Consider the following 24,557-nt stretch of genomic DNA (forward strand, 5'->3'; position numbering starts at 1 on the left):
GAGACTTTGATGCTGTGTTTTTGTTTGTTCCTTTGATTCATGGTAAAACTGCAATAACACCAAGTGAACTGTGTGCAAACATCACTTTGAGTTACGTCCGTATGAGCAGTGGGTGGTCTGGGGTCTGAGGTCTGGGGTCTGAGGTCTGTGGTCTGGGGTCTGGGGTCTGTGGTCTGAGGTCTGAGGTCTGGGGTCTGAGGTCTGGGGTCTGAGGTCTGGGGTCTGAGGTCTGTGGTCTGGGGTCTGGGGTCTGTGGTCTGAGGTCTGAGGTCTGTGGTCTGAGGTCTGAGGTCTGGGGTCTGCAGGTGTGACGGTGTGGGAGCTCATGACGTTTGGATCCAAGCCGTACGACGGCATCCCGGCCAGTGAGATCGCCTCGGTGCTGGAGAGAGGAGACCGGCTGCCCCAGCCCCCCATCTGCACCATCGACGTCTACATGATCATGGTGAAATGTAAGAGGCTCCACTTAAAGCTGCATTCTCTCTAATGTCCACTTAAAGCTGCATTCTCTCTAATGTCCAGCAGGAGGAGACTCCACTTAAAGCTGCATTCTCTCTAATGTCCAGCAGGAGGAGACTCCACTTAAAGCTGCATTCTCTCTAATGTCCAGCAGGAGGAGACTCCACTTAAAGCTGCATCCTCTCTAATGTCCAGCAGGAGGAGACTCCACTTAAAGCTGCATTCTCTCTAATGTCCAGCAGGAGGAGACTCCACTTAAAGCTGCATTCTCTCTAATGTCCAGCAGGAGGAGACTCCACTTAAAGCTGCATTCTCTCTAATGTCCAGCAGGAGGAGACTCCACTTAAAGCTGCATTCTCTCTAATGTCCAGCAGGAGGAGACTCCACTTAAAGCTGCATTCTCTCTAATGTCCACTTAAAGCTGCGTTCTCATTCTCCAGGTTGGATGATCGACCCGTCCAGTCGTCCCAGGTTCAGAGAGCTGATAGTGGAGTTTTCAAAGATGGCCAGAGATCCGTCCAGATACCTGGTCGTGCAGGTACACCGAGTGTGTGTGTGTGTGTCTGTGTGTGTGTGTGTGTGTCTCTGTCTGTCTGTCTGTGTGTGTGTGTGTCATAATCACATTTTACTCACCAAGGGGGGGGGGGGGGGGGGGGGGGCTGAAAGTTGACATCTGCCCTGAATGCTGATGACCCACTTGCGGCGCTGCAGTGAGTTTGCGGGCTGCCGTTGCATTGTGGGTAATGTAGTTGTGGTGCTTGAAAAACACCAGCAGGCGGTTGTGGCGTGCAGCCGGTTCTAATGCTACTCAAATATCATCCCGGGGGACGAGATCATTCATTCACGGCTGGATCTGGGCCCCGGGCCTTGACTTTGACACCCATGCATTAAGAGTTTCACTCCAAACTAAATGAAATCACAGTAAACTGCTGCTTTATAAACGACCACAAGAAAGGAATCTGTGCTGGGCCTCATTCAGTCCCATGCATGTGGCTCAGAGTCCAGGTCCTGGTCCTGGTCCTGGATTCTAAATCTGTGCTGGGCCTCATTCAGTCCCATGCATGTGGCTCAGAGTCCAGGTCCTGGTCCTGGTCCTGGATCCTAAATCTGTGCTGGGCCTCATTCAGTCCCATGCATGTGGCTCAGAGTCCAGTTCAGTAAACAGCCTCTGGGTCCGTCTCTGTCCTCTCACGCAGCAGCACTGTTGTTGTTATGTGACGCCGCGGGGTCAGAGGTCGGGGGTGGGGCCATGACGCCGTCCTTTAACAAAGTCTGACCTTTCACCGTCCAGACCACAACGCTATGGGGGGCGTTTACAATCCTCACACTCTGGGACCTGGTTTCTAAAGATCCTGTTTTCAGGCTCCGATAACGCCGGGCCACAACGCCAAACATCGTGTGTAACTCAAACTGCATCAAAACATTATTTGCGTCTCCTTTCACGGTCCCACGCACGTCGTTTTGCACAGTTACCAATGACTGCGTGACGGTTTTAAGGTCAAACTTTGGACGTTTTGGTCATAATCCTGTGTTTTCTCTGCTCTAAAGTTGTGAAAAATGAAACTGAACACAGTCTGACGTGCCTCCTGTCTCAGGGCGACCTCCCCAGTCCCACCGACAGCCGCTTTTACTCTCGCCTGCTGAGCTCCGACGACATGGAGGACGTGGTCGACGCCGACGAGTATCTGCTTCCGTCCAAAGCACTGGAGAACCAGGAGAGCCGCCCCTGCAGCGCCACGGTACTCAAACCCCCGACCCAGGAAGTGTTTACATCTGTTTGGTCTCTCCGGACCTGGAAAGTTTATAAAGAGGCGGATGAAAGGAAACGAACGCGTCACGTTAACGCCTCTTGTGTGTCTTTGTCTCAGAACGGTCGTCCCGTCCGGATGAACAGCATCGCTCTGCGGTACATCAGCGACCCGACTCACAGCGCGGCGGGGAAGGACGACTTCACTGACCACGGTACAAACACGCAGAACACAAACGATGTTTTCAACAACAACTGGAAAACAAAACACTAATTAAATCAAAGAGTCAAAGAGATAAAACACGTTTGTGTCGTAAGAGCGCTTCATCAACGCGTCTAAAGTTTCATTTAGAGAATTTCACATCAACAGGAACAGGAACAGGTGAAGTGAAGAGCTCTTTTCCAAAACGAGATCAAAGCCAAATTAAACAAATGAGTTTGAGCCACTTTGCTGTTTACAGAACCTTTTCACTGCTTCATCAGTGTTTCTGCCAAATCGCTTTATTTCCTGTTTAAAATGGTCTCAAGATGCAGTTCCTTTCCAAAATGACACTAAACGACCAAAACCAAACAAATACCAACTAAAAGAGACTGAAAATGACCACAAATGAATGCAAATCAACTTAAATCGACGTAAAAACGCCACAAAAGGTGTAAAATTACCAAAAGTGGATGCAAAACTCTCCAAAAAGTGTGCAAAACGACTACAAAGACATGTAGAAAGACCGTAAATAGTTGTAAAATGACCACAAAGACGTGTAGAATGACCGTAAATAGTTGTAAAACGACCACAAATTGACCCAAAGTCATTACAAACGACCAAAACCAAACAAACAGCGACTGAAAACGACTCAAAACGACCACAAAGAAAACAGAGCGACTCAAAAAGTTCAAAAGTTAAAAGTTGAGAGAGTTCCTGTGTAAAATGGTCTCAAGATGCAGTTCCTTTCCAAACGGCGACCAGCGCCAAACCTGTTTTAGCCTGAACGCCAAACGTCCTCTCGACCAATCAGAATCCAGGGAGCGTTCTATGTGATCCAACATGGCGGCGCTCTGAAGAGGGAGAGTTTTTTGTGTCGTCCGTTCGTTCAACACGTTCAGACTGAGCCAATAAACCATTCTGACAAGATAAATGAATATGAACCAAATGTCTGGGTAAAAAATGTATTATTAAACTATTAAAATGGATTTATAGCGTTTTGGAAAAGAGCTCCTCATTTATATTCTATATTTATATTTATATTTATTTTATATATTTATTTTATATTTGAAACCAAAATAATTTGGTTCAGAACCTAAAAACTCGGTTTCTTCAGCTGGAACCAAAAACCATCTTTTTTAAATATTCTTTATTTGCAATTTGAACAAATTATTTATTTAAAGATTTATTTCTATAATTATATTTATTTCACATTTATCCATGTATTTATTTATATAATAATAATATTTATTTAAGGATTTATTTAGATATTTATGTTTTTATGTAAGTATTTAGTCAAAGTACTAAATCTGCTTTTTATTTATTTATTCTTAAATTAATTTTATTGAATTATTCTTAAATTAATTTAGTCAGAGTACTAAATCTGCTTTATATTTATTTTTAAATTAATTTTATTTATTTATTTTAAATTAATTTAGTCAGAGTACTAAATCTGCTTTTATTTAGATTGTCCCCGGAGGATGGAGTAAAAAAAGTGCGTGTTTATTTAAAGATGTGAATCATTTTGGTTCGACGCGCTCAGACGAGACTAACTCCACCGGACAAAGACAGGAATCAGATCCAAACAGCACTAAAGTACTAAAACACATATTTACAAACTATTTTGATCATATATGAAGATTTGAATCTGTCTGTGAAGCTGCTCGTTGTTTATTTATCTGCTGTTTCGTATCTTTAGTTCGCGGTCGTTGTAAAAGCCACAGAGGTGAACTAACGTTATCCATCGTAGCGACGGCAGCGCTAATGCTCCCAGTGTAACACGTGATCGATTCGATCCCCGTCAACATCTGCTTAAAGACATCATTTCCTGACTTAACTGCAGTTTCCTCCTGTCCTGTCCGTCAGCTGTGGGTCTGTACAGACAGCGGTGCTAACTAATCAAACAGGGGCATTGTGGGTAATTAACCAAGTAGTTTCTGTGTTGCAGACCAACAGTGTAGCTTTACAGCAGCTGCATTGAAGTTACTATCATGAAGTCCAAGAGTAAATATAACGAATCACTCTCCTGCTCTTCTGCGTCTCAGAGTACATGAACCAGAGTACGAGCGACACCAGCCGGAGCAGCAGGCTGTCCGAGGTTCTGAATCCCAACTACGAGGACCTGAGCCTGGGCTGGGGCGCCGCCTCGCTCCCCTCCCCGCTGGACGACCTGAAGCCTTTCGCTCGAGTCCCCGAGGCGCCAGAGTACCTGAACACCGCCCGGAGCTCGCTCCCTCTCGCCGCCAGCGACAGCCTCGACAACCCGGACTACCGGGCCGACTTCCTGCCGCAGGCCACGCCCCCTTTACCCGGGAACGGTCGGTTCCTCCCGGCGGCGGAGAACCTCGAGTACCTGGGTCTGGGGGCGGCGCTGCACGCCCCCGTCCGCTAGGGTGCAGTGGAACCAGACCGGGACGTGATTCAGGCTGCAGACAGTATTTAATTTAGCTTTGTTTACTACAGGAAATGCTGACTCAGCATCTTCTGCTACACTGGAAAACACAACCTGCACGCTGGGCGTTGCTCGACGGCACTCAGGCAGCAGTTACTGAGCAAGAGGAGACTTTTTTCCAGGGACTTAAACCGTCAGTACGAGACTCCACACACGTACACATCGGGTACACGACCCAGACTTCTGAACACAAACCCGAAGTTTCCTTAAACTTTTAAACAGCTGGATCATTTGTTTTCACGCCACGAACAAGTGAGAACGCCATGAAACGCGAACGCACGGACGCTGTTGAGACAGAACTTTCTCAACTAAAACACCAGAGCAAGTGATCGTTGCATCTGGAGGGGACGCTGCGGGGCGATCCACGCGTCAGAGACACGTTCATGGACGCGTTCAGGGACGCGTTGAGGCTCAAACAGCGGATCAATCCCTCCGTCTTTCCTCTGCATGTTTCCCTCCGCAGCGTTTGCATGAACTCGTTTCATCAAAGCTAAAAAACAAAATCACGACACTGGAACTTCCTAAACTACTGATGGCGCTCAGACCCTGAGGAGCCACCGTGGTCGTCTGTACGTGTGTGTGTTTTTTAATGTGTAGCATTTTAGTTTAGTCACCAAATGTGAAACGTGTTGTGAAGCCACAGTTTGAGAAAAGTCGCCGACCCCAAAAACATTAAAGGTGTTAAAGGTGCTGAGGCCGTTTAACGTCAGATTCACCCCCAAAATATCTACATCCATGTGTGTTTTACCTCAAACACACACAGTTAAAGGTTAATTAACGTTATTATGTGAAGCCGTGATTCATTACAGGCGACATTCAGGTTTTATCAACTTCTTTCTCTTCGTAAAAAGCTAAAAATAAACGTGTTATAATGTGAGAACGGATGTTTTTATTAGTGGTAATAAGGTAAATTTGTGTCGTCACCTCCCATTGTTCTGTAGACGTCTGTGAAATTAACTGTAATACTCAGTGGATCCACCGGGGGGAGCTGCAACACAAGGAGAAACAGGTCTGCAGAGACTCTGGGTTCAGGATCTCTGAAGGAATAAAGACAAGAAGAAGAGAAGTGATGCATCAGGGTCGGGGGGGGGGGGGGGGGGGGGGGGGGGGCCTGAGCAAACATCCCACCTCCACATCAGACGACAGCAAACCGTGGCCTCTCAGCTCCAGCCTCTGGTCCTGGATCAGGTCTCAGGGGCAGCAGCTCCAGCCTCTGGTCCTGGATCAGGTCTCAGGGGCAGCAGCTCCAGCCTCTGGTCCTGGATCAGGTCTCAGGGGCAGCAGCTCCAGCCTCTGGTCCTGGATCAGGTCTCAAGGGCAGCAGCTCCAGCCTCTGGTCCTGGATCAGGTCTCAGGGGCAGCAGCTCCAGCCTCTGATCCTGGATCGGGTCTCAGGGGCAGCAGCTCCAGCCTCTGATCCTGGATCAGGTCTCAGGGGCAGCAGCTCCAGCCTCTGATCCTGGATCAGGTCTCAGGGGCAGCAGCTCCAGCCTCTGATACTGGATCAGGTCTCGGGGGCAGCAGCTCCAGCCTCTTATCCTGGATCAGGTCTCAGGGGCAGCAGCTCCAGCCTCTGGTCCTGGATCAGGTCTCGGGGGCAGCAGCTCCAGCCTCTGATACTGGATCAGGTCTCAGGGGCAGCAGCTCCAGCCTCTGATCCTGGATCAGGTCTCAGGGGCAGCAGCTCCAGCAGGGGACCCCAAACTTCCCTTTCCCGGGCCACATTAACCAGCTCTAACTGGGGGATCCTGAGGCGTTCCCAGGCCAGTGTGGAGATCTAATCTCTCCACCTGGTCCTGGGTCTTCCCCGAGGCCTCCTCCCAGCTGGACGTGCCTGGAACACCTCCCTAGGGAGGCGCCCAGGGTTCATCCTTACCAGATGATCCTGAACCACCTCAACTGGCTCCTTTCAACGCAAAGGAGCAGCGGCTCTACTCCGAGTTCCTCACGGATGCTGAACTTCTCCCCCTCTCTCTAAGGGAGACTCCAGACCCCCTCCTGAGGAAACACAGTTCACACGCTTGGACCTGGACCTGGTTCTTTGGGTCCTGACCTGGACCTGGTTCTTTGGGTCCTGACCTGGACCTGGTTCTTTGGGTCCTGACCTGGACCTGGTTCTTTGGGTCCTGACCTGGACCTGGTTCTTTGGGTCCTGACCTGGACCTGGTTCTTTGGGTCCTGAGAAGAACACACCTGACTCGTCCTCACACAGGTGATTTGTTGGATCAGGTGTGTTTTTGCTTGGTTAGAATAAAAACACATCCGAGCTTTCCTGGATCAGTTTGACACCCCTGCTCTAGATGAGTCGATATGCAGTAGCTCAGTCTATAGGTGACTAGGCAGGGAGCCGGAGGTTCGCCGGTTCGACTCTCTGTGTGGACCATGAATGGAGCGTGGACTGGTGGCTGGAGAGGTGCCAGTTCACCTCCTGGGCACAGCTGAGGTGCTGTTGAGCAAGGCACCGAACCCCCAACTGCTCGGGGCGCCGATCCACTGGCAACTTCGCTCTGACACCTCTCCATTAATGCGTGTTTATAGGTCCTGCTGGGGTGTGGGTGTGTGTGTGTGTGTGTGTGTGTGTGTGTGTGTGTGTGTGTGTGTGTGTGTAATAATAACAGAGTGGAGTCAGAAGGCGGTGCTTAACAGTTTAATCAGTTATCTGGGAAATGGCCTGCTCCGGAGCAGGATAGGTGTGCACCATAAGTAACCACAGCAATGTACCCCAGTAACAAGTGAACCCACTTTAACACAGAAAACCCGGAGTTACCTCGTTAACCACAAAGTACAGGCGTCTGCTCTCGCCTCTACCGCCAGGAAACAGAAGCTGCTGCATCAACTTCTCTGGATCATCAGGAATTAGCTGATCCTCTCACCACAACCAGCGTTCTGACTCAGAGTCACACTCATAGTCAAACCCATCGTCACACTCATCGTAAGACTCATCGTAAGACTCACAGTCAGACCCATCGTCAGACTCATAGTCATAGTAAGACTCATAGTCATAGTCAGACTCATAGTCATCATCCCACACGTCCGTTCTGATGAGAGAAAAAGAACATAAGTCATGCGTCAGTGTTTACAGAGACTGACCATTCTCCACTGAGAAGACTGGAGTTTAATACTGGATCTCACAAAACTGCTGACACCAGCATGAGCTGACTCCAAACCTCTACTCACTTGGTCTCCAGTCTGCAGTTTGAAATCTCCTCCAGAGCCTTCAGCAGTTCCACTCCTGAGTTCTGCAGGTTGTTGACACCCAGGTCCAGGTATCTCAGATGGAAGGGGTTGGACTTCAGAGCCGAGACCAGAGAAAAGCAGCTGATCCCTGACAAACTGCAGGAACTCAACCTGATTAAGAACAGAGGAAGCTTTAGATGTTAATGATCTGTTCAGAGCTGGAGAAGGTTCAGAAAATATAAACCCAAACAACTGGAAGTGGCTCTCAGCAGGAAACCGGCGGATTGTTTACTCAAGGTCTGGAATGAGTCCTGACCCCAAGTGAAGGAGTTCAAGGACCTCGGGATCTGGTTCACGAGTGAGGGGACGATGGAGCAGCGGGGGCGGAGCTGCAGTCGCTCTACCGCACCGTTGTGATGAACAGAGAACTGAGGAAGACAAAGCTCTGGATCTACCCTCAGTCCTGGTTCCTACCCTCACCTGTGGTCCTGAAAGCTGGGTCAGGACCCAAAGAACCAGGTCCAGGTCAGGACCCACAGAACCAGGTCCAGGTCAGGACCCAAAGAACCAGGTCCAGGTCCAAGCGTGTGAAATGTGTTTCCTCAGGAGGGGGTCTGGAGTCTCCCTTAGAGAGAGGGGGAGAAGTTCAGCATCCGTGAGGAACTCGGAGTAGAGCCGCTGCTCCTTTGTGTTGAAAGGAGCCAGTTGAGGTGGTTCAGGATCATCTGGTAAGGATGAACCCTGGGCGCCTCCCTAGGGAGGTGTTCCAGGCACGTCCAGCTGGGAGGAGGCCTCGGGGAAGACCCAGGACCAGGTGGAGAGATTAGATCTCCACACTGGCCTGGGAACGCCTCAGGATCCCCCAGTTAGAGCTGGTTAATGTGGCCCGGGAAAGGGAAGTTTGGGGTCCCATGCTGGAGCTGCTGCGCCCGAGACCTGATCCAGGATAAGCGGTTGAAGATGAGATGAGACTAGAGTTGAACAATTTATCAAGCGAAGTTAAGGAATTGAATCCCCAAGAAAACAGAAGGTCCGTCATTTTGGAGTTATTCGGGTTTGATCTCCACGTTTGTTATTTGTCCTCTACACCCGGACCCCGTTCCTGTTTTCCACCGTTCCCTGTTTGTTATTTGCCGTTTGCTGTCTGCATTTGGGTCCCGCTCCTCGAAATTATTCCCCTCAACGTTCATGACACAATAAGTCAGACAGAGAACCCTTGCTGTACAGTTCGATGACCACCTGCTTCTACTTCAATAAAGATCAGTATAACATCCGCCGCATGTCTGCAGGTAAGTGTCTCCACACCTTTCACATCATATTCATCTCAGCACAGAAGTAAAAAATGGAGTCTGACCTCAGATTCTCCAGTCTACAGTTTGGACTCTGCAGAAAGTCACACAGATGCTGCACTCCTGGATCCTGCAGCTTGTTCTTACTCAGCTGAAGCTCCGTCAGATGGGAGGGGTTGGACTTCAGGGCTGAAGCCAGAGAAGCACAGCTGATCTCCGACAAACTGCAGGAACTCAATCTGCATCAGGAAGAAAGAAAGTAGAATCCATTTACAAAGGTTTAAATGTGCAGCTCAACATCCCTCTGTCCTGGTCAACAAGCCTTTCTCTAACATAAGTAGTGACTTTGTCATTGTGTTACTGCGGAGCATTATATTCTCTCATCCCCTCCACGAAACCCTGGACGAGCTTAAGGGCGCCCTCCCACTGTTCCTCCGTACCGTGCCCAAACAGGTTCCACGGCTAAAGTCTAGTTCCTTTGACCAGTGTGAGTGCAACCGTACCACGTCTAGGAGCGGTAGGTTCACGTTGGTGTGATGCGGAGGTGGAGTGTTTACTGCAGATTTGGTCGATGAAAAGATTCAAAAACAGTCGACAAGACGCACAAAAACTCCGAGGTCTACGGAAAGATCTGGAAACAAAGCCACGCATCGCCATGACGTCATCAATGCGTGTGACGTGTTACGGCGTGATGACGTATAGGCAGCAAGAAGCATTCTCCGAGGCCCAGGTAGTGTGAGTACAAACGGGCCTGGAGGGGGGGACAAGGACCCTAAAGCACGGGGCACGAGACGGAGGCACAGTGGGAGGGCGCCCTTAAAAAACGGCACAGGAAATCATTCCTACCTGCTGCCCTCGGACTCTATGATGCTTCACAGCAACGCTCAGGAAACACAATCGCATCATTCTAGTGACTTATTACAGAAATCTACCACTGCCATTAAAAATGCACCTTTCTCTCTTCATCTTGCACCTTAAAATCCACTTAGTAAATTGTTTATAGTGTATTAAATTGCTAAACTGTACTCTTAATGTATTTCTGTTCCTATTGTACGGCTGCTACGATGACCTCATGTCCCCTCAGGGATTATCTATCTATCTATCTATAATGTCAGCCTTCTACAGACATCACCCAAATATCCCAACATTCATGCACCTCCTCTAAACCTTTGGCCTGAGATGCTCTGGGACCACGTACGCTGATGGGCATCCTTACATTTGAACACGGTGTTTGTTAAAGACAATCCATGACCAGCACAGGGGTGCAATAACAAACGACTGCTCTGGTTTAGATCAGGGAGGATTTCCCTCTCAATCACTCCAACTACTGAGCTACTGAGTCTCGGCTCCCCTCTCGCCTGAGACCACTTTGCCATGGGAGACCCCAACAGGAATACAAGGATCCAGACAACTCAGCCCTAAGGACGCACGAACCACTCCACCACAAGTCCTACTGGTACATAAGATTTAACACGAGATCTAATATAGTCAGACAGAGTCAGCAGACCTCAAATTCTCCAGTCTACAGTTTGGACTCTCCAGAAAGTCACAAAGCAGCTTCACTCCTGAATCCTGCAGCTTGTTTCCACTCAGTTGCAGCTTCCTCAGATGGGAGGGGTTGGACTTCAGCGCGGAGGCCAGAGACGAACAGCTGATCTCTGACAAACTGCACCAACTCAACCTGGAGAAAGAAAGAGTGAGGAAACTTTAGAAGACCAAGTTCCTACTCATCAGAAATCATCAGTTGTGTCATCCATGTTGTTGTTGGCTGCACCTCAAATTGACCTCCGGGACAATAAAGATCTCTTGACTTGACTTAATCGCTATGTAACATTTTTAGTGTAACCTTTTACATAGTTTAGTTTTGTATTGTCAATGGGTGAACAGCTTGTTAGGCAACGTAAAAACTGAGTCCTGCATCAACTTTCTGTGTGTTATGTTAAAACGACTCGTGACAAGGATGCGATGTTGTGAAGTAAGCCAGCGTGTTCCCAGCTCTGTGCGTTCTTACAGACCTCTACACACACCAGACGGCTTGGTTCTAATGTGACTCCAACACTTTCTGCTAAGCTTCATTGATCTTCGCACAAAAGGAAAAAATATCTGACCTCAGGTTCTCCAGTTTACAGTTTGGACTCTCCAGAAAAACAGACAGCAGCTTCACTCCTGAATCCTGCAGCTTGTAGTTGTTGCTCAGCTCCAGATCCGTCAAATGGAAGGGGTTGGACTCCAGAGCTGAGGCCAGAGAAGCACAGCTGATCTCTGACATCCTGCAGCTCCACAGCCTGAATAATGATAAATAATGGAACTTTAGAAAACAATTGTCCCACTTGATTTAATTCAGTGTCTAATCCATGATGTGTCTGTTTGTTCCCCTGCACTAATCATCTCTCAATCTTAGGCGCACTCCCACTGTTCCTCCGTACCGTTCCCCAGCACGTTTCACGGCTAAAGTCTAGTTCCTTTGACCAGTGTGAATGCAACCGTACCGCGTCTACGAGCGGCACATGTACGAGCACGAGGCCTACGGCGGTTCTGAGGTCATTTCCTGTGCGCCTGTTGGGACATAGAAAAAAGGAGGAGGGACCATGCGCGAACATGTCCCACTGTGCCTCTGTCCCGTGCCCCGTGCTTTAGGGTCCTTGTCCCCCCCTCCAGGCCCGTTTGTACTCACACTACCTGGGCCTCGGAGAATGCTTCTTGCTGCCTATACGTCATCACGCCGTAACACGTCACACGCATTGATGACGTCATGGCGATGCGTGGCTTTGTTTCCAGATCTTTCCGTAGACCTCGGAGTTTTTGTGCGTCTTGTCGACTGTTTTTGAATCTTTTCATCGACCAAATCTGCAGTAAACACTCCACCTCCTCATCACACCAACGTGAACCTTTCACCGCCATTGTTTGAAATGTCCGCGCATGGTCCCTCCTTCTTTTTTCTACGTCCCAACAGGCGCACAGGAAATGACCTCAGAACCGCCGTAGGCCTCGTGCTCGTACACGTGCGCACGCTCGTGCTCGTACACGTGCAAACGTGCTTTACTAAAGCCCACCTCTCCCAAACGGGCCGTGGACGGCAAGCGTGCCGCTCCTAGACGCGGTACGGTTGCACTCACACCATCTGCAGTTTAGTATTACCACAACTTTCATATTATCTCAATGTCAGCACGGAAAAAACGAGGGTGTCTGACCTCAGAGTCTTCAGTCTGCAGTTTGGACTCTGCAGAAAATCATTCAACAGCTTCACTGCTGATTTCTTCAGGTTGTTTCCTCTCAGGTCCAGCTCCGTCAGATGGGAGGGGTTGGACTTCAGGGCCGAGGCCAGAGAACCACAGCTGATCTCTGACAAACTGCAGCGCCTCAATCTGAATAAAAAATAAATCATGTAGACAAACCAATCAGACGTGTTCAGGTTTTAAATGTGCAGCTCAACATTACCTAACTTTTCTCTAAAATGAGGAGAGTGACTGGTCATCATGTCATCCTTCTAGAGACGTCATGCAAATGTCACCACCAAAGCTGATCTCAGTAATTAAAGGATTGATTCATCTTTAAACAGCTGCTCTGAAAGATCGACATCAATGATCTGACATCATTTGTTAAAACACATTGAAATGAACATCGTTAAGATAAAAAGATGAATTAAAATATGAACCAAAGGAAATGTATCATTGTATAGATGTAATAAATAAAGTTAAAGTGTTGTTTCAATTTATGATACACATGTAAAATAAGAGCAGGGCGTCCTTGGACTGACCTCAGAGTCTTCAGTCTGCAGTTTGGACTCTTGAGAAAATCACACAGCAGCTTCACTTCTGAATCCTGCAGGTTGTTCCCTCTCAGGTCCAGCTCCGTCAGATGGGAGGGGTTGGACTTCAGAGCCGAGGCCAGAGAAGAACAGCTGATCTCTGACAAACTGCAGGAACTCAACCTGATTAAAGAAAAAGTGATGCAACTTTAATGAACATTGAGCTTCGTTCATCTCATCTTATCTCATCTTCAGCCTCTGATCCTGGATCAGGTCTCAGGGGCAGCAGCTCCAGCCTCTGGTCCTGGGTCGGGTCTCGGGGGCAGCAGCTCCAGCAGGGACCCCAAACTTCACTTTCCGGGCCACATTAACCAGCTCTAACTGGGGGATCCTGAGGCGTTCCCAGGCCAGTGTGAAGATCTAATCTCTCCACCTGGTCCTGGGTCTTCCCCGAGGCCTCCTCCCAGCTGGACGTGCCTGGAACACCTCCCTAGGGAGGCGCCCAGGGTTCATCCAGACCAGATGATCCTGAACCACCTCAACTGGCTCCTTTCAACGCAAAGGAGCAGCGGCTCTACTCCGAGTTCCTCACGGATGCTGAACTTCTCCCCCTCTCTCTAAGGGAGACTCCAGACCCCCTCCTGAGGAAACACACTTCACACGCTTGGACCTGGACCTGGTTCTTTGGGTCCTGACCTGGACCTGGTTCTTTGGGTCCTGACCTGGATCTTTGGGTCCTGACCTGGAACTGGTTCTTTGGGTCCTGACCTGGACCTGGTTCTTTGGGTCCTGACCTGGACCTGGTTCTTTGGGTCCTGACCCAGCTTTCAGGACCACAGGTGAGGGTAGGAACCAGGACTGAGGGTAGATCCAGAGCTTTGTCTTCCTCAGCTCTCTTTTCGTCACAACGGTGCAATAGAGCGACTGCAGCACCGCCCCCGCTGCTCCGATTCTCCGGCCAAACTCACGCTCCATCGTCCCCTCACTCTGACATGAACATTGGGCTTCATTATCTTTAGCTTTATCTTTTTTGTTTAAGCACAGAGGGCTCGTACGCATGTGCCATGTCAGATTCAGTAAACACTCCTAACTTCAGACAAACACATGGCTGCGTACGTATGATGATTACCAACTGTGCGTAATTGAGCATGCATTCATTAGATTAGTAACAATACCTCCTAAAAAGTCTCCATCCTGCAAGATATGTTCTACATTGAATATAGTGAAGTCATAGAATACAATCATGTTCAGTTTAAGCTATTCAGTCAGCATCAGCCTCATATAGCTTCACAGAAATGTTGGACAAGAAAACATTGCATGTATCTATTATTGTCAGGCAACCAACAGGTATTTCAAGTGATTAAGAAGTTCAGAGCAAATTATCGTGTAGGATTTCTCTTGTTTTACTGACCTCAGAGTCCTCAGTTTACAGTTTGGACTCTGCAGAAAATCACATAGATGCTTCACTCCTGAATCCTGCAGCTTTTTGTTGTTGCTCAGCTCCAGCTCCGTCAGATGGGAGGGGTTGGACTTCAGGGCTGAGGCCAGAGAAGCACAACTGGTCTCTGACAAACTGCAGTTCCTCAATCTGAATAAAGAATCAAAGTTGAATGTTCAGAAGACAAAGTTCCTGCTTGAAATCATTCATTTATTCATTCATCTTCAGCCTCTTGTCCCTATCAGGGTCTCGGAGGGCTGGAGCAGATCCCAGCTGACATCGGGCGTGAGGCGGGGTCCACCCTGGACAGGACGCCAGTCTATCACAGGACACATAGAGACGAACAGAGACAGACAACCATTCACACCTACGGGTGATTTAGAGTCATCAATGAACCCAACACCTGCACGTCTTTGGACTGTGGGAGGAAACCGGAGAACCCGGAGAAAACCCATGCAGACGCAAGGAGAACATGCAAATTCCACACAGAAGGACAACCGGGATTCAAACCAGGAATCCTCTCACTGTAAGGCGACAGTGCTAACCTTCACCCCACCGTGCCGCCCCTTGCTTGAAATCATTCAATGTGTAATATCTGTTCAGAGCTGAAGAGAAGGTTTAGAACGTAGATGTTTAGAAACTGAAGCCAACAGGATGCAGGTTAAAAGCACGTTGCGTCTGTACAACAGTTTTATTTTCTGACAAGTAGCATGATAGAAAAAGGGTGAACTGGAACTTGAACTGACTTCAGAGTCTTCAGATTACAGTGTGGACTCTCAAGTCCAGCTGACAGCGTCTTCACTGCTGAAACCTGCAGCTTGGTGTTACTCAGGTCCAGCTCTCTCAGGTGTGACGGGTTTGACTTCATAGCTGAGGCCACCAGAGAAGCACACCCGATCTCTGACAAACTGCAGCCCCTGAATCTGAATAAAGAATAAATGATGATTAGAAAAATCTATTTATGAGCCAATCAGATGTGTAAAGTTTTTTAATGTGTAGCTTAACATTACTTTGTCCTAACCAATGAGCTTTTCTGACATGATTCCATCACGGCAGCCCTGAGTTTTCCTTGTGTGTGTTGTTGTGTCCCTGTATTATTCCTCCTGTCTCTCTCCCCCTGTGTGCTGTGTGTGCATGTGGGCGTGGCTTCTGCTCCACAGGTGAAGCAGGGGAACTCACTCTACAATCAAGTCTCCCATAAAGCCACTGGTTTCTCTCCTGCTCATGGCCAGATCGTTTCGTCAGTCTACGTGGTTGTTCCTGAACCTGGCTTTCTTTGTATTTTTGCCCTGTGCTTAGCTTGTGAAGCTAATCTGCCTGTGTTTTGGCGACCTGCTTCATATTACTGTGCTTTGCTGTGCAGTCCTGATCGTTACTTCCTCCCTGCTTGCCTGTGGGCCTGCCTGCCTGTGGACCTGCCTGTGGACCTGCCTGCCTGTGGACCTGCCTGTGGACCTGCCTGCCTGTGGACCTGCCTGTGGACCTGCCTGCCTGTTGACCTGCCTGTGGACCTGCCCGTGGACCTGCCTGTGGACCTTCCTGTGGACCTGCCTGCCTGTGGACCTGCCTGCCTGTGGACCTTCCTGTGGACCTGCCTGTGGACCTGCCTGCCCGTGGACCTGCCTGTGGACCTGCCCGTGGACCTGCCTGCCTGTGGACCTGCCTGCCTGTGGACCTGCCTGCCTGTGGACCTGCCTGTGGACCTGCCTGCCCGTGGACCTGCCTGTGGACCTGCCCGTGGGCCTGCCCGTGGACCTGCCTGCCTGTGGACCTGCCTGTGGACCTGCCTGCCTGTGGGCCTGCCTGTGGACCTGCCTGCCTGTGGGCCTGCTTGTGGACCTGCCTGCCTGTGGACCTGCCTGCCTGTGGACCTGCCTGTGGACCTGCCTGCCTGTGGACCTGCCTGCCTGTGGACCTTCCTGTGGACCTGCCTGCCTGTGGACCTTCCTGTGGACCTGCCTGCCCGTGGACCTGCCTGTGGACCTGCCCGTGGACCTGCCTGTGGACCTGCCTGCCTGTGGACCTGCCTGCCTGCTGCCTGCTCCCCGGAGCTCTCTCACTGCATCACCATTCCCCTACAGCGGACCTCACATCACGCCACCTGCATCCACGCACTCCTCTGTGCCTTCACCTACCACATCAGGATCCTGGGACCTCGCACCACCCCTCCACCTCGCACCTATTCCTGCACCTTTTTGAACATTAACGACACTTTGAACCAGAGTCGAGTTGTGCATTTTTTGTCCTGATCAAACACAAACCATAACATTTTATATAGATAATTGGAACGTAGTAATCACATCTGGACTTACACAGCCTTTCTGCAGTTGCTCACAGCTGGCATCAGTCTCAGTTGTCCCTCTATTGATGTGTTGTACTTCTTCAGGTCCAACTCATCCAGAACCTCTTCTGACATCTGCAGCATGTAGGCCAGAGCTGAGCACTGGATCTCTGACAGTTTCTTCTTCGATCTGTTCTCTGACTTCATGAACTCTTGGATCTCCTGATGGACTGAGTGGTCGTTCATCTCCGTCAGACAGTGGAAGATGTTGATGCTTCTGGCAGGAGAGATCTTGTATGAGTTCATTGCCTTCAGGTTGTTGATGGCTCTCTGGATGATTTCTGGACTGTTGTCTGTCCAACCCAGCAGTCCCCCTAAGAGCCTCTGGTTGGACTCCAGAGAGAGGCCGTGAAGGAAGCGAACAAACAGATCCAGACGGCCATTTTTACTTTTCATGGAATTTATCATTGCTTCCTTCAGGAAGACATCCAGGCTGGCATAAACATGTTTTTTCCCCAAGAATCCCTTCAGTACCGCTCTGTTAATGTCAGTGAAACAGTGGAACATGTAGACTGCAGCCAGAAACTCCTGAATGCTCAGATGAACGAAGCAGTAGATTGTTTGCTGGAAGGCAACACGTTCCTCTTTGAAGATCGCTGTACAAACTCCTGAGTACACAGAGGCGTCTATGACACCAAGACCACACTGGTCCAGGTCTCTTTGGTAGAACATGATGTTTCCTTTCTTCAGTTGTTTAAACGCCAGCCTCCCCAGCTTCAGGAGAACTTCCCTGTCAGCCTCCATCAGCTCCTGTGGACTCGTCTCATGTCCCTCATCGTACTTCTGCATCTTCTTCTTTGTCTGAACCAGCAGGAAGTGTGAGTACATCTCAGTCAGGGTCTTGGGCAGCTCTTCTCCCTGGTCTGTAGTCAACATGTCCGTCAGAACTATAGCAGTGATCCAGCAGAAGACTGGGATCTGACACATGATGTGGAGGCTCTTGGACTTATTGACGTGAGAGATGATTCTGCTGGACAGACCTCTATCACTGACTCTCCTCTTGAAGTACTCCTCCTTCTGGGGGTCAGTGAAGCCTCGTACTTCTGTTGCCCTGTCAACACATGCAGGAGGGATCTGGTTGGCTGCTGCAGGTCGGGAAGTTACCCAGATGAGAGCTGAGGGAAGCAGATTCCCCTTGATGAGGTTTGTCAACAGCACATTGACTGATGACTTCTGCGTGACATCAGAAACAACTATCATGTCCCTGAAATCCAGTGAAAGTCTGCTTTCGTCCAGGCCGTCAAAGATGAACAGAAGTTTACAGACAGCGAGCTCCTGTGCTGTGACCTTCTGTAACGTTGGATGGAAAACCTGCAGCAGCTGGAGAAGACTGTACTGCTCATCTTTGATCAAGTTCAGCTCCCTGAACGAAAGCAGAATCACCACACTGATGTCTTGGTTTTCCAAACCCTCGGCCCAGTCCAGAGTGAACTTCTGCACCGAGAAGGTTTTTCCAACGCCAGCGACGCCGTTCGTCAGGACCACTCTGATGTGTTTCCGTTGGTCAGGTATGGCTTTAAAGACGTTGTGTTGGTCAGGTAGGGCTTTAAAGACGTTGTGTTGGTCAGGTATGGCTTTAAAGACGTTGTGTTGGTCAGGTACAGCTTTAAAGATGTTGTGCTGGTCAGGTACGGCTTTAAAGACATTGTGTTGGTCAGGTAAGGCTTTAAAGACATTGTGTTGGTCAGGTAAGGCGTTAAAGACGTTGTGTTGGTCAGGTACGGCTTTAAAGACGTTGTGCTGGTCAGGTATGGCTTTAAAGACGTTGTGCTGGTCAGGTACGGCTTTAAAGACGTTGTGCTGGTCAGGTACGGCTTTAAAGACGTTGTGTTGGTCAGGTAAGGCTTTAAAGACGTTGTGCTGGTCAGGTACGGCTTTAAAGACGTTGTGCTGGTCAGGTACGGCTTTAAAGACGTTGTGTTGGTCAGGTACGGCTTTAAAGACGTTGTGCTGGTCAGGTACGGCTTTAAAGACGTTGTGCTGGTCAGGTACGGCTTTAAAGACGTTGTGCTGGTCAGGTACGGCTTTAAAGATGTCGTGGCACTTGATTGGAGCGTCACTGAAGATCTTCTTCTTGGAAGCGGTCTCAAGCTGCCTCACCTCATGTTGGGTATTAACCTCTTCACTCTGACCCTCTGTGATGAAGAGCTCAGTGTAGATGTCATTGAGAGGGGTTCCACTTCCTGTTTCATCACTTCCTGTTTTATCACTTCCTTCAGTCACGTGTTCACATCGCTTCTTGAGATTGAGCTTATGTTCTTCTAAAGCCTTCTGCAGACCACTAACTGCTGAAATAAATATAAATGTAAGAATAAAGAACAATATTTTTGGAATCTGGAGATTTTCATGACAAACGCTTGAATAATTAAAGCAAGGATCTTTCATCTTTAATCCTTTTTCAGCAGTGATGTACAGCCTTACTTTGTATAGTGCTGGTCTGACTGGCTGTCTGTCCTGGTCTTGGTCTGAATCTTTTTCCACACTGGGGACACGAGGAGTCTCCTGGTGAAGCAGACTGGTCCCAGCAAGAGATGATGCAGTGTCTGCAGAACCAGTGTCCACAGCTGGTACGGACTGGATCTTGCAGGACGTCGTGACAGGAAGCACAGCAGGACAGCCGCTCCTCCACAGAACCGTGACTCCTCTTCCTTTTTCTGTGAAGACATTTTTTTATCACTAAAATTATTTGTTGATTGTTGCTGCTATAAAACATCAAACAAAATTCCAGTAAGGTTTATGATGTGCTCCTGGTAGGTAAATATAATTTCAGGTCACCTGGAAGTAGAAACAGTCTCTTGCTTTGTATCTGAGGGTCCAGGTTCATTACTGAAGTACAGAGGTTCCTCTTTGGAAAAGTCACTCTTCATAGACAGACAGCTTGGTACAAGAGACGCTGATCTCTGTCTGTGCTGAAATCTGCAGACAACAAGACATTTATCCATATCACTTGATCCTTTATACAGTAGACCACTTCAGTAGCTGTTAGCACACAAACAACTGCAGATAATTGACAACTGCCTTAACTGTTGAATTTTAGTTTTACAAAACAATTGAAAAACATGACATTGGCTGAGGTAAATGACAATAATTCATATAATAGCACTTCTTTTAGGGCCCTTTCACCCCTGCACTACAACTCTAAACATGTCGTGACTTTACCCGGAGGAGGACACAATGTATGTAATGCCCGTTTGAGCCCATGTGTGAACAGAGCAGCTCACTGTCAAATCATTCACAGCAATGTGGGTTTTTTTGTGGCTAGCACGAAACCGTAAGAACACAAACATCTGAGGGTGAAGAAGAAGGATGATTTACACAAAGATGTCAACGAAAATGTTTAACTGACGACTCAACGAGATTCGTTAACGTCTGTCCATAAATGCGATCAATGATATTTTCAGACAAATTCAAGGAACGGCAAAAGACTCGTTGACCAATTACTAACTGGGTATTTGACCATGTTCTGCACGCTCTACCCACGCGCCATCCCTCCCCTAAACCAAACAGAGTTTCCGATGAGTGAGAATGAGTCCGACACAGACCATCTCCTGTTGTGTGCTACATGTGATGAGAAAACAGCTTTACTTTGTATCTGAGGGTCCAGGTTCATTACTGAAGTACAGAGGTTCCTCTTTGGAAAAGTCACTCTTCATAGACAGACAGCTTGGTACAGGAGACGCTGATCTGTGTCTGTGCTGAAATCTGCAGACAACAAGAGGTTCTATTTATGTCACACAAATAGTTACGGACACATATCTTTTAAAAGCCATTTAGATTAATTAAATATAGATATCACGTTTGGTTTAGATTACAGCGTTGCTAGATGACGGACAGCTCTCACAGACAACAAGGATTGCACAAACGCTTTGTGTCACAAACAGTTTCCTATATTTTTGCTCGCAAATGAACTTTAGTTGAAACTTTAATACACAAACAAAATCAAGAAACACATAGTATTGGCTTTAGTAACTACAAATGAGTGGGTAGCAACTCTTACTCTGTGTGTGAGGGCCCAGGTTCATTACTGAAGTCTGGAGGAAATCCTATGGACTGGTCACTCTTCATAGACGGACAGGTAGATACTAAAGACTCTGTACCGTCCTCCTCTTCCTCCACACAATCACTCATCTTCTGATCTGAAGTCAGTCTGAAAGGTAAAACGGTAACAGACTTTTAATTCAGAATATTTAGAGGAAACAAGTTTGTACTAGAGATGCACGGATCCGATAGCCGGACAGGATATCGGCGCCGATGTTGACTAATTAGCATTTCTTTTTGAGCATCAAAGGTACTTTATTTTATCTTTGCTGCTAATGTACACTTTGTTATTTGTTAATAAACAATATGAAGTACATTTATATCCGTGATAACATGTCAAGCCTGATGCCTTCGCTCACACGGACAGGTTTACGCTTCATTCATTCAACAGCAGGATCGGATCGGTAACGGCCAATACGCTTAGACCAGAGATCGGTCCAACACACGCACACACGCACACAGACACACGCACACGCACGTCTGGTAGAATACTTGATTACAAAAAGATTCAGTAGCTGCAGCCCTAGTTTTTACAGGAGTCATACGCAAGACGGAGAGAACAGGAAGTAATTACAGACACACACACACACACACACGCAGTACAATAAAAGCATATTAAACTTATATAAAGTTAATATTAAACTTGGAGAAAGTACAGTGTGTTATTCAGCCAATCAGGACTTTGTGTCCAGTTTTTCCTCTCCAGTACAGAGGGAGAAAACTGAAACTAATTTAAAGTAGGATTAACACCCACCGTGCCTCAGCCTCCAGTTTGCTCCGTTATCTCCTCCCAAAATGGAGTCTGAGCCGACCGAACACTTCACTGCCAGGGTTCCTTTCCTGTTCGTCTTGTTTGAGTGTAAACAGTTGTCCGCAGCACCTCCCTGTTGTCATGAGTCTGGATCACAGTCAGTTTTGCTCCTCCTCTCTTCATTTACAGGAAATCAAATGGTTTCATTGTGTGTGTGTGTGTGTGTGTGTGTGTGTGTGTGTGTGTGTGTGTGTGTGTGTGTGTGTGTGTGTGTTCGGAGCTCAACCTGACTCCACCCTCACTGAAACCAGACACCAACACTGTATGAGTAACACATATATACACATCTCATCTTCAGCCTCTGATCCTGGATCAGGTCTCAGGGGCAGCAGCTCCAGCCTCTGATCCTGGATCAGGTCTCAGGGGCAGCAGCTCCAGCAGGGACCCCAAACTTCCCTTTCCCGGGCCACATTAACCAGCTCTAACTGGGGGATCCTTTCTCCACTTCTACTGTACAGTTGTTTAAATGCAAAGTTGTGTTTTTTACATCAGAGAATGCAAATCCTAGGAGGAAGTTTGACTTTCAACAGCGCCGAGTGCACGAACAACATTAGAACAAATCATCTGTTAAAGGAGGAAAACTGTGGATGAATTAAAAAGTTCTCTGAATATTTTTCAATTTAAAAGATTATATTTAACTAAACGTATTGAATCATATAAACCTGACGACTGACTTGATGTACGTATGTTATAAACTGTTCTATAGTTTTTAATTTGGTTAACTTCTCTGCATTCATGTAAATGTTTAAGTGTATTGTCAATGTGAATTGAATGTATCATCGTGTACAGAGATGTAAGTATGAGGAGTTTAAATTACAATAATATTTGTACCACTCATAATTCTTTTCATTACTTTAAAAGCGTCGTGATCTTGTAAAATAAACACTTCACTTACACCTTTTAATGAATATAAATTGTGTTAATTGGAACCATGTGATCCAATAATTGGTGATTGATCATCACTTGCCAGTTTCTGCACCGAAGACCGTCACAAACAAGTAGAACGAACAAAAGGAAAGAGTCAAACTGAGCTGCTGCTGTGCTAAGTAATAACGTCAGTCAATAGCTGGCATATAGTTCCCAGCTAACTAGCCCTTGTTGTCTTGGTAAGTGTAGTTAGCTGGCATATAGTGACCAGCTAACTAGCCCTTGTTGTCTTGGTAAGTGTAGTTAGCTGACATATAGTGACCAGCTAACTAGCCCTTGTTGTCTTGGTAAGTGTAGTTAGCTGACATATAGTTACCAGCTAACTAGCCCTTGTTGTCTTGGTAAGTGTAGTTAGCTGACATATAGTGACCAGCTAACTAGCCCCCGCTATGGTAGGACGTTTAGTTAGCTGACAGATAGTTACCAGCTAACTAGCCCTTGTTATCTTGGTAAGTGTAGTTAGCTGACAGATAGTTACCAGCTAACTACCAGCTAACCGGATGCTTCAGATGTTTTATCAGTCTGTTGTCGCGAGCACCATCTTCTTCGCTGTGGTGTCCTGGGGTGCGGGCATCAAAGCAAAAGACGCGAACAAACTGAATAAACTGATAAAGAAGGCAGGGTCTGTTGTTGGCTCTAAGCTCGTCACCCTGGAGGAGGTTGTGGAGCACAGGATGCTGGCAAAACTGCTGGTGATCATGGACAATGTCTCCCATCCCCTCCATAAAACCCTGGACAAGCTTCAGAGCAGCTTCAGCAGCAGACTCATTCAACCCCGCTGCCTTAAGGAACGGCACAGGAAATCATTCCTACCTGCTGCCGTCAGACTCTACAACGCTGCACAACAACGTTGAGCAACGCTCAGGGAATAAACTCTCACTACTCATAGTGACCTATCACTGACATGCACCTTATCCCAATTGCACATTAAAATCCACACTGCACATTTAATATAGTGTTTTATCTGCAATACTGTACTTTTATTTTATTCTATCTTATTGCTGTTCATATTTTGTATTTTATATTTTGTATTTTATATTTTATCTTATTTTAGTACTTCTGATTGCTCTGTACCGCTGCTACGATGACCTAATTTCCCCTCGGGGATAAATAAAGTTATCTATCTATCTATCTATCTATCTATCTATCTATCTATCTAGCCCCCGCTATGGTAGGACGTTTAGTTAGCTGACAGATAGTTACCAGCTAACTAGCCCCTGCTATGGTAGGACGTTTAGTTAGCTGACAGATAGTTACCAGCTAACTAGCCCCTGCTATGGTAGGACGTTTAGTTAGCTGACAGATAGTTACCAGCTAACTAGCCCTTGTTATCTTGGTAAGTGTAGTTAGCTGACAGATAGTTACCAGCTAACTGGCCCTTGTTATCTTGGTAAGTGTAGTTAGCTAACATATAGTTACCAGCTAACTAGCCCTTGTTATCTTGGTTAGTGTAGTTAGCTGACAGATAGTTACCAGCTAACTTGCCTCCGCTATCGTAGGACGTTTAGTTAGCTGACAGATAGTTACCAGCTAACTAGCCCCCGCAATGGTAGAACGTTTAGTTAGCTGACAGATAGTGAACAGCTAACTAGCCCTTGTTATCTTGGTAAGTGTTGTTAGCTGACATATAGTTACCAGCTAACTAACCCCCGCTATGGTAGAACGTTTAGTTAGCTGACAGATAGTTCACAGCTAACTAGCCCTTGTTATCTTGGTTAGTGTAACTAGCTGACAGATAGTTACCAGCTAACTAGCCCCCGCAATGGTAGAACGTTTAGTTAGCTGACAGATAGTGACCAGCTAACTAGTCCCCGCAATAGTAGAACGTTTAGTTAGCTGACAGATAGTGACCAGCTAACTAGCCCTTGTTATCTTGGTAAGTGTAGTTAGCTGACATATAGTTACCAGCTAGCTAACCCCCGCTATGGTAG

The 24,557-nt window shown here is 47.6% G+C and overlaps 2 protein-coding genes across 6 annotated transcripts in view; one reads left to right on the forward strand and one right to left on the reverse strand.

Annotated features, from left to right (window-relative positions):
* The window catches only part of LOC310963578 (melanoma receptor tyrosine-protein kinase-like), a 41,805-nt gene extending 36,023 nt beyond the window's left edge, over window positions 1-5,782 (forward strand). For all 4 annotated transcript variants that reach the window (XM_083936447.1, XM_083936448.1, XM_083936450.1 and 1 more), the window contains 5 exons: window positions 306-452; window positions 900-997; window positions 2,055-2,198; window positions 2,328-2,421; window positions 4,451-5,782. In XM_083936447.1, coding sequence (XP_083792573.1) covers window positions 306-452; window positions 900-997; window positions 2,055-2,198; window positions 2,328-2,421; window positions 4,451-4,797 — 830 coding nt within the window. In that variant the 3' untranslated portion in view covers window positions 4,798-5,782. The remainder of the gene's footprint in view (window positions 1-305; window positions 453-899; window positions 998-2,054; window positions 2,199-2,327; window positions 2,422-4,450) is intronic.
* Window positions 5,783-7,495: 1,713 nt separating this feature from the next.
* LOC310963366 (NACHT, LRR and PYD domains-containing protein 14-like) lies at window positions 7,496-21,773 on the reverse strand. Of its 2 annotated transcripts, none has more exons than XM_083936147.1 (15): window positions 21,643-21,773; window positions 20,848-20,997; window positions 20,436-20,552; window positions 19,626-19,766; window positions 19,272-19,504; window positions 16,822-19,135; window positions 15,256-15,432; window positions 14,483-14,659; window positions 13,081-13,254; window positions 12,515-12,688; window positions 11,432-11,608; window positions 10,831-11,004; window positions 9,389-9,562; window positions 8,035-8,205; window positions 7,496-7,895 (listed from the first exon to the last, which is right to left on the reverse strand). In XM_083936147.1, exons 2-15 carry the CDS (start codon window positions 20,976-20,978, stop codon window positions 7,727-7,729), a joined length of 4,503 nt encoding a protein of 1,500 aa, XP_083792273.1. In that variant the 5' UTR covers window positions 20,979-20,997; window positions 21,643-21,773; the 3' UTR covers window positions 7,496-7,726. The 2 variants fall into 2 exon arrangements, with proteins under 2 accessions (XP_083792273.1, XP_083792272.1); XM_083936146.1 differs by having other exon boundaries at window positions 16,822-19,138.
* Window positions 21,774-24,557: the final 2,784 nt, after the last annotated feature.

This window comes from Echiichthys vipera, assembly GCF_963691815.1.
Source record: "Echiichthys vipera genome assembly, chromosome: 21".
NCBI lineage: Eukaryota > Metazoa > Chordata > Actinopteri > Perciformes > Trachinidae > Echiichthys > Echiichthys vipera.

What these genes read in the sequence shown, in the direction of transcription:
- LOC310963366 (XM_083936146.1), bottom strand. Translation starts at nt 20,978, where the DNA reads ATGAGTGATTGTGTGGAGGAAGAGGAGGACGGTACAGAGTCTTTAGTA. An exon ending in GAGACTGTTTCTACTTCCAG is followed by an intron (nt 19,505 to 19,625) that starts GTGACCTGAAAT and finishes ATGTCTTCACAG; the next exon opens with AAAAAGGAAGAGGAGTCACG. An exon ending in TGTAGACTGGAGAATCTGAG is followed by an intron (nt 8,206 to 9,388) that starts GTCAGACTCCAT and finishes GTTCTTAATCAG; the next exon opens with GTTGAGTTCCTGCAGTTTGT.